This window comes from Perissodus microlepis, chromosome 3 (assembly GCF_051167445.1).
Source record: "Perissodus microlepis isolate ML-2025 ecotype Zambia chromosome 3, ASM5116744v1, whole genome shotgun sequence".
Taxonomy (NCBI): domain Eukaryota; kingdom Metazoa; phylum Chordata; class Actinopteri; order Cichliformes; family Cichlidae; genus Perissodus; species Perissodus microlepis.
The window spans coordinates 34,684,150-34,693,454 of NC_140463.1; the positions used below are offsets into that span (position 1 = coordinate 34,684,150).

A 9,305-nucleotide genomic window follows, 5' to 3' on the forward strand; every position below is an offset into this window, starting at 1 on the left:
ACCCCAGCGCTGTATTATCAAAAAGTCTGACAGTACACTCTGTGTGTATTTACTGTAGTGTCTGTGTTTCCTGAGGAGGCTGAGGAGGAGGAGCTGGAGAAGGTAGCTGTGATTTCTGGCATTTTGGCGCCCCCTGGTGGCCGGAGCTGCGCCAGTGTTTCGCAGGTCGCACGCACCCCTCCCTCTCGTCCAAAGGTGGAAAGTAACGAATTACATTTACTTGCGTTACTGTAATTGAGTAGTTTTTTGTGTATTTGTACTTTTTAAAGTCATTTTCCAAGTCGGTAATTTTACTTTTACTTAAGTATATTTTTTAAAAAGTATTGTACTTCGCTACATTTTCAATCACACCCGTTACTGAGTAAATTAAAAGAACAAACAAACAAAAAAACAACAACAACATTGCGCTTCGGAAATACTGCAGGGAATGATGGGTAGTAGAACAAATTAGCGTTGGGTCACGATAAAAATGGAGTCTGACATCGGTGGTACGGATCCAGCGAAAAAAGAAACCCCATCGAATTCTACTGACCCTGAACTCGAAGAAACCGATGTGAACCCCTGGCCGTATTTAAGGGACCATTTCGGCTTCAAGTGCAAGAAAGGCAACAGCTTTATTATGCAGTGTAAGCTGTTTGCGCCCAGAGAGACCGAGTTAGCAGCTTTGTAGAGGTAAGTTAAATGAAACTTGTACATTTATTTTAGCAAAAAAGGCTGTGCTCAAGTTAATCACATTAAGTTAAGACGTAAGCTGTTATTGGGCACGTTGTTGTCCACGCAACTTAAAATATTTTTACTTGATTGGTAAATTGCCAAAAGAAAATGTGTTCACTTTTCCTGTTTGTTAATAATAATAATTTATTTAAAAAAAAAATTAGTTAAATTAGACAGAAGACAGAAGCGGCTTTCTTACTTAACCCAAATATGTTCACACTGCAGGCAAAAGAATAACATGTGCTATGTGCAGAGGTGTTTTTTTTCTGTTCTCAAACTGATCTCCCTGTTGGAGCTCAGTCTAGGGGGACTTATTTTTTTCTCCTTATCTTTCCTCACGTGGTGCATTTTCCATCGTTATACCTCTCTGACCTGTCTTCCCCATGTGATGTTTGTGTAATGTATGTATGGTCGGAGGGTAAGATGACGCTGGCAAAGGTCGGCAACCTTAACCCAATTTCCTTCGGGGTCAACCTTCAGGATCAATAAAGTTTTATTGAATTGAATTGAATTGAATTGCTCCTCAAAATTAACAGAGCAGGGCCAAGTTTAAAAAATGAAAACACATTTTTATAGCAGCTGCCGTACAGCTCAATTCAGTACTTGTTCTCTTATTTGACAGTTTAAAACACATTCACATGTAAAAGAATTATATGGTTTTGACAGTTTGGTTGGTTGGTTTGGTGACCATTATCCATTTTGATGTATAGACTTGCAGTTTAACTGCCACTGCGCTTTAATTTGTAAAGTTTTTCTTTTAATTAAAAAACAACTACTTTGAGATTTATCCCATTGTCTTTTTTGCACTACTCAGAAGAGGCTGTCCTCCTGCTGACAAAAAAGTAACTATGTAACTTTTACTCTGAGTAAATTTTAAATGAGCTACTTTTTACTTTTACTTGAGTAAATTTTAAGACAGGTAATTTTACTTGTACTTGAGTAAAATTTCAGCAAAGTAATAGTACTTTTACTTGAGTAAAATATTTTAGTACTCTTTCCACCTCTGCTCTCGTATTCCTCCCACAGCTGCAGCCAGCATCAACAAGTTTAGACATCTCTGGTGACGCCAGTCTCCTCTTCCCGCCCAGTGCACTAAAACACTCATGTTCACAGCTCAATGATCCACCAAAACCTTAGCTTTAAAATCCTGGAAAGGGGGAGGAGACTAGAGAGAAGTGAGAGGATGAGAGGCGTACAGCACAGGTTAGAGGAAGTGGGCAGGAACCCTCTGCTTCCCCCCCACTTAAGTTTCGTTTCTTGTCGCTGGCACTTCAAGGCACTTCAAGGGAAACAGCCAGAGAGGTGAGATATTTTTGTGTGAGTGTGTGTGCTGTTCATCACCTTATTTTTCTTATTCTAAGGAGCTTGGAAAGAAAGCGTCTGGACTTCTTTAAGTTTCTTGAAGACATTTCTCCTATCACCTGAGAAGCTTCTTGGGTTCTAAGAGCAAATGGTGGAGAGTCCCAGATTTGCTCTTAGAACTGAAGAAGCTTCTCAGATGGTTGGAGAAACGTCTTCAAGAAACTTAAAGATGTCCAGACGCGTTTCTTTCCAAGCTCCTTAGAGTACGATGACCTGGATGACTGAGAACCTTCACAGACATATTTTTTTCTTATTCTTTCTTTTACTACGACATAAAGAGTGTTCACGAGGCAGGAGATGCTCGTGGGCTTTAAGAAGCTGTAGGTGTTTTTCTTTTTAATGAGCTCTTATGGGAACCTGAGTGTACTTTAATGACATATAAATGGGAAAAAAAGGGCTCCATTAGCTGCAAGTCCTGCGCTGACACGGGGCACGCCCAATCCTTTGATTTTCATAATTTAGGTCTCCATCAGGGACAAAAGGGCCACAAGTTTGAACCCAACTTTGTCAGGATTGTTTTGCACCTCTGGGTTGTCTCTGAATATTATCCGTGAAGCTTTGTGTCAGAATCCCAGACAAGGCACATTTACACACAACTTCGAGTCGCTCGCCTTGAGGGCATAACCGATTAAGGTTAAACATTCATGTTTGTGCAACTGACGCTCTCTGTGCACCCTCCTCCTGCTGGTTTCTATCTCACCCACCCCTCCCCCTTTTTTCTCTTCTTCTTCCCTTTATCCTTTCAGTTTTCCATAGAATTTCCATAGGATTGCGTTGGGAAGTGTGACCTTATTTTTCTTCCTCACCCAGAAAAGCTCTGCACCATGTCTGCTCCTGGTAAGTGACTAGATTTCACATTTGTGCTGACTGTTTTCCTTTCTTCATTGGGAGAAAATATGAAGATGTAAGAGTGTTTTAAAAATGTGAGCAGAAATTCCGGTCCACCCCCCCAAAAGAAAAACTACTCACTTGTTATCACTGTCACGGTCAGCGATGGCAGACTGTGGAGTTGAGGAAAGTGGGACCCAAACGCTGGACTCTTATAGTGAAGGACAGTGGATTTATTTATAGTGAGTGGAAGAACAACAACTATGTACAGATCCAGCACTGTGGCTCCAGTGGCGATTCCTCTGTGAATCCCACACAGTGCACGTGTCCATAAACAGTGAAAAAGGTGACAACTCCAAAACCCGATTCTGCTCCGTGATTTCCCCTCATGACGACGCTCTTCACTCCCGACTCCTGGTGACACAAAAACACACACAGCTCAGCAGGAAACCCACAGTAGCGATGTCGTTCACACAAACACCCATCAACAGAGGTACTTTACAGGTTTGACATAGTATAATCCCGCACTGACTGGAGCCCCGCCACCTTCTTAAGCAGGACTCTCTTGATGAGGCCATCAGCTGCAGCTGGTGAAGGCTAACGAGCAGCAGGTGCAACAGCCTCCAGTGCGGGAACACTTCCGGGTCACAGTCCCCTCAGCGACCCAAAAAATCCGGGAGCGCGTATGACCACACACACAGGAAGGAGGAAAAAAGGAGAGAAAACCACCAAAACACAACACACGGAAAAATAAACATATCCAAAAAATACATGAGCCCTGGGTCCTTAGACCCAGGCCATGACATCACATCATATATTCAGTTTTTCCACCATTGGTTTCCAACGTATCATAGTTTCAGTTTTTCCAGTATAGGTGTGTTCTTACTGTCATGTAGCAATCAAACCATGCAGGCACTTCATGCTTTATAGGCTTTATATATCTTATACACATGCTACGGCAAGGGGGAGCCAGGACGACAGTTGATGAGAGACACCCAGAATGGCTAACCGAAGGCCCCCAGCAGGGACCGGTCCCATCCAACTATCAACCAATAACCTGTCTCAATACAACATGGAGGCTCCTGTCAGGCATAAAAGCGGCTAAGATGAACAGGTATATGGCTCAATACATGAGTGGAGCACAAAAAGGGATTGCCAAGAATACCAGAGGTGCAAAACGCCAGCTACTGATAGACCGAGCAGTTGCCCGAGACTGCACGACTAGGCTGGCCAAACTGTGTACTGCCTGGATTGATTACATGAAGGCCTATGACTCAGTGCCCCAAAGCGGGATCCTGGAATGCCTAGACCTATACAAGATCAACAGGACCCTAAGAGCCTTCATCAGGAACTCAGTCGGATGTGGCCCCAACTTCAAGCCCATAGCACAAGTCACCATCAAGTGCGCGATCTACCAAGCAGATTCTGTGCCTCCACTTCTGTTCTGCATAGGCCTGAATCCCCTCAGTGAGATCATTAATAAGACTACGGAATGGAGCAGTTGTCAGCCACCTCCTGTCCATGGATGACATCAAGCTGTATGCCAAGCGTGAACAAGACATCGATTCACTGATCCACACCAACAGGATATACAGCAATGACATCGGAATGTCGTTCTGACTGGAGAAGTGTAGTTGGACGATAACAAAGAGAGGGAAGGTAGCCAGAACTGAAAGCACTGAATTACCAGAAGGCAACATTGCAGAAATCGAGGATAGCTACAAGTGCCTCTGGATCCCACAGGCAAATGGAAACCATTAAGAGGCCGCTAGGAAAGCTTCAACCACCAAGTACCTACAGAGGGTCAGGCAAGTCTTTAGGAGTCAGCTGAACGATAAGAACAAGATCCGGGCTATCAACACCTACGCCCTGCCCGTGATCAGGCACCCTGCTGGGATAATAAATGGGCCAAAGGAGGAGATAGAAGCCACTGACATCAAGACAAGAAAGCTCCTGACCATGCAAGTCCAGCACCCTGAGGCTGTACGCTAAGTGGAAGAAAGGAGGTCGGGGACTAGTGAGTGTCAGCACCACAGTCCAGGATGAGGCAGTGAACATCCGTGAATACATCAGGAAGATGGCCCCAAATGACCACGTGCTCAGTGAATACCTCAGGCAGCAGAAACCCGAGGAAGAGGAGGCACCATCATAGAGGGACAGGACCCTGCACAGTATGTACCACCGGCAGACAGAGGAGGTGGCTGATATCCAGAAATCCTACCGGTGGCTGGACAAAGCTGGACTGAAAGACAGCACAGAGGCACTAATCATGGCAGCACAGGAACAAGCTCTGAGCACAAGATCCATTGAGGCTGGGGTCTATCACACCGGGCAAGACCCCAGGTGCAGGCTGTGTAAAGATGCCCCTGAGACAATCCAGCACATAACAGCAGGGTGCAAGATGCTAGCAGGCAGGACATACATGGAATGCCATAACCAAGTGGCCGGCATAGTATACAGAAACATCTGGCCGACTATGGCCTGGAAGTCTGGAGGTCAAAATGGGAAACGCCAACTATGGTGGTGGAGAATGACCGAGCTAATCTGTGGGACTTCCAGATACAGATTGACAAAATGGTGGTGGCCAACCAACTGGAGATAGTGGTGGTAGACAAACAGAAGAAGACGGCCATAGTGATCGATGTAGCAGGTCCGAATGACAGCAACATCAGGAAGAAGGAACACAACAAACTTGAGAAATACCAAGGGCTCAGAGAAGAGCTGGAGAAGGTGTGGAGGATGAAGGTAACAGTGATCCCAGTGGTAACTAGCTAAGCAAGTGGCTCCAGCAAATCCAGGAAAAACATCAGAGATCTCTGTCCAGAAGAGCACAGTCCTAGGAACAGCTAAGATACTTCGCAGGACCCTCAAGCTCCCAGGCCTCTGATAGAGGACCCGAGCTTGAAGGATAGAGAGGGGAATTTATATATATATCTGTAGCGTAGTTTTTATGTGTGTATATTTAACTCAGAGTTGATGGATTGTTTTAGTTTTTTGTGATCTCTTACATTTTATGGCTTTTTCCCCTTGTATTTCTTATTTGTGCTAAATATTGGTAAATATTGAGCTCTACTTTCTCAAGTTTGACTGTCATAGTTTGTATGGCAACAACCGAGCTCATATATTCAAATTCAGTCAAATCAGACTGCCAGTATATCTGAACAGATTTCCCCTCCAGTTTACCCAGGTGCTCCAAACCAGTCATCCTACCCCATGTCTCAGCCCGGTGGAGGTCCATGTCCAGTTTCTCCTGGATATGGACACCCCAGTCATGGCCCTCCACCGGGCTTCAACATGGGCTATACAAAACAGCCTACGGTCCTGTACCAGCCAGTACCCATAGGGCCAGCTCCAGGCCCTGAATACGGTGGCCCATCAGGGGGGATTTCACCAGCTCCTGGAGGTCCAGCAGTCCCCGTTGGTGTCCCACCTGGACTTGAGTACCTCACACAGGTAGGGCAGAGAAAGGTTAAACCAGCACAGTTTTTTGTTGTTTTGTTTTATATGCTGTCCTGTTCAGCAGCTTTTGGAGTCACAATTACGATCTGAATGCACTCTTGTGCCAAACATATTTTGCTTTTCCAAGATGAGCTCTGAAAATTCACTGTAGGCTCCACTTGTTCATGTCTTTCTTTTATCTATCTAGTTATTCCTTTCTATTAGTGTTATATCAGTCATTGGATAGTAGAGACCTTCCCAAAGTGTGGGGCCCGTCCCCTAGGGGGGGGCGCAGAGCCATGGCAGGGGGGGCACGGGATGAAAAGGGGGGAAAAAAACAAAACGCTTGGACACTGCTAGCATGGGCGCCTACAGAAACGCAAAGCAGGAGATGAAGCATCGCTGAATATGTTTCCAAACCAACTTCATTCTAAGCCAAAGACTAGAAAATATGGTGAAGCATATCTGCCCTTTGGTTTCACATGCACAAGTGCCGAGGTAGGTCTCCCCTGCAGAATTGCTTTTCCCTTCGTCGGGAGCAGCGCTGGGCTGTTTAAATCACGGACAAACAGTATCCCACATTCTGGATTTTTAGTTCACAAACACTTGTTGTAATGACTAACTACTCCTGACATTTTGCAGATGTTAGCTCTTTATACAGTAAAGTTACAGTGGGATACAAATAATATCAAGCTGATCCTGCCACGATTTGTTCCCCCGGTTCAAATCACGGACAAACAGTATCCCACAGCTGTTTATGTTTTTAAACCCATTTTGCACAGAGAGACATTTTTTGAAAAATGTGTTGATAGCAATGTTGAAGATTATTACACAGGAAAAAAAACAACTACACGTAATATAATCACATCGTGACGCCTCTGCCTTTGTAAATAGAGGGACATTTACACGTATGTAAGCGTGTAAAACCTGCAGATAGTCAGATTAACAGTATTTTGTCTCTATCTGCCATTCTGCAATTCATCTCATGTAAACAATAACGTGGCGCATAGTGTGACGTGGAAAAAGGCACATACCTTTGACGTTGCGTGACGAACTCTGTATTCCTCGTCCACACGTAAACGCAAAAAAGGAGTTTTAAAAAAATCTCAGTTTTCGGTGATTCGAAACGCCGTTTACGTGTGGACGAAACAGCTGCGTTTTCAAAAATACCCGTGTAGGTGTGGACGTAGCGTAAAAGAGTTAGTAGTTTATATTCTTACTACCTGTAATTTATTGCAGATTACTTGTATTTGCTTAATTGTTTACTAAATGTTTGAGGTGTGAAATAAACCGCAATGGAGCAAAATATGGGTGTGTGTGGTTGGAGGATGTGTGCGTGCGTGTGCGTTCGGGGGGGCGCCAACAACACGAAAAATGTTCGGGGGGGCGCGAACATTTTTCTTGTAAAAAAAAAAAGGGGGGCCTAGCAAAAAAAGTTTGGGAACCACTGGCATAGTATGTTTAGTATTACAATATCCAGGCTGACAGGCAGAATAAAAAATAAAAAGTCATTGCAATCAGGTGATTGTGAGTGCTGTGGCATTGGTTCCAGTGTCTTGTTAAATGTCATGAATTTTGATCAGAATCGCGTTTTTATATATATATATATATATATATAAACAGGGCGTTGTTGGAATGCTACTACGCAAGTAACCCTGGCGGAAGGGGTTACATGAATAGGATGAGGGACCTATGGATTCTTCGATACCCAACATCCACAATGACGGCAAAACAACTAGTAGCTCAGTGTTCCAACATTCGAAAGAAGGGACTGCTCTCACAGCTAGAGATTGACGAGGTACAACATAAATGCTACGGCAAGGGGGAGCTAGGATGCCAGGTCAGGGGGGAGATATCATCACCCCCACCCAAGATTGGGTACCATGTGCGATAGGAGAAGGATCGTTGAGTGCGAGAGGAACTCACCTGAAAGATAGGATCATGGCCAAGCTTGAAACCTGGACCCCCCGTAGCCGGTTACCAAGATTACGTGAAGTACCCTCAGAAGGTCTGCTAGATGATGTTAATGCAGCACTACGGACGATACCTACAGCCACGATTACTGACACTAACAAGCTGATCTACAATACGGCAGCAGTGATCAGTGAGATGCTTGGCTACAAGTTGAACAGCCACAAGGGGCAGTACCCTCCATGGAGAAGGAGGCTAGAGGCTAAGATCAAGGTAGCACAGAGGGAGGTTAGCCAACTATCGGAGTTGCAGAAAGCCGCGATGAGGAAGGTGCCTAAGAAGTACAGGAAGCTGTCCATACCTGAGGTCTTGGAAACTGCCAAGCAACGACTCACAGCCTTGGCTAGCCGCTTGAGGAGGTACACCAGAGAGATAGAAGGCAAGAGAATAAACCAGCTGTTCTCCATGGAACCAGCAAAGGTGTACTCTCAGTGGCAGAGGAACAATATGAGAACAGCACCACCAAGGCTGGAGGCAGAACAATACTGGAAGAGCATATGGGAGAAGGACGCAACCCATAACGGCAATGCTCAGTGGCTAGTGGATCTGAGGGCAGACCATAGCGACCTCCCCGAACAGGGTCCAGTAACCATGATGTATGGAGAGTTGGACAGCACCAGGCCCTGATATGGTTCACGCCTACTGGCTGAAGAAGCTGACTGCACTCCACGAGCGCCTGGCAGCACAAATGAACCAGCTGCTAGTTGATGGGAGACACCCGGAATGGCAAACCGAAGGCCAGACAGTCCTGATCCTCAAGGACCTCCAGAAGGGACCGGTCCCCTCCAACTACCGACCAATAACCTGCCTCAGCACCACGTGGAAGCTCCTGTCAGGCATCATAGCGGCTAAGATGAACAGGCACATGGGTCAATATTTGAGCGGGGCACAGAAAGGGATGGGCAAGAATACCAGAGGCGCAAAACACCAGCTACTGGCAGACCAAGCAGTCAGCCGAGACTGCAGGACCAGACTGATCAACCTGTGCACTG

General features: G+C 45.4%; 1 protein-coding gene across 2 annotated transcripts in view; it reads left to right on the forward strand.

Annotated features, from left to right (window-relative positions):
• The first annotated feature begins 2,820 nt into the window (after positions 1-2,820).
• Positions 2,821-9,305, forward strand: part of LOC146391319 (phospholipid scramblase 2-like) — a 14,076-nt gene continuing 7,591 nt past the window's right edge. For both annotated transcript variants that reach the window (XM_084924195.1, XM_084924196.1), the window contains exons 1-2: positions 2,821-2,913; positions 6,083-6,357. In XM_084924195.1, coding sequence (XP_084780321.1) covers positions 2,901-2,913; positions 6,083-6,357 — 288 coding nt within the window. In that variant the 5' untranslated portion in view covers positions 2,821-2,900. The remainder of the gene's footprint in view (positions 2,914-6,082; positions 6,358-9,305) is intronic.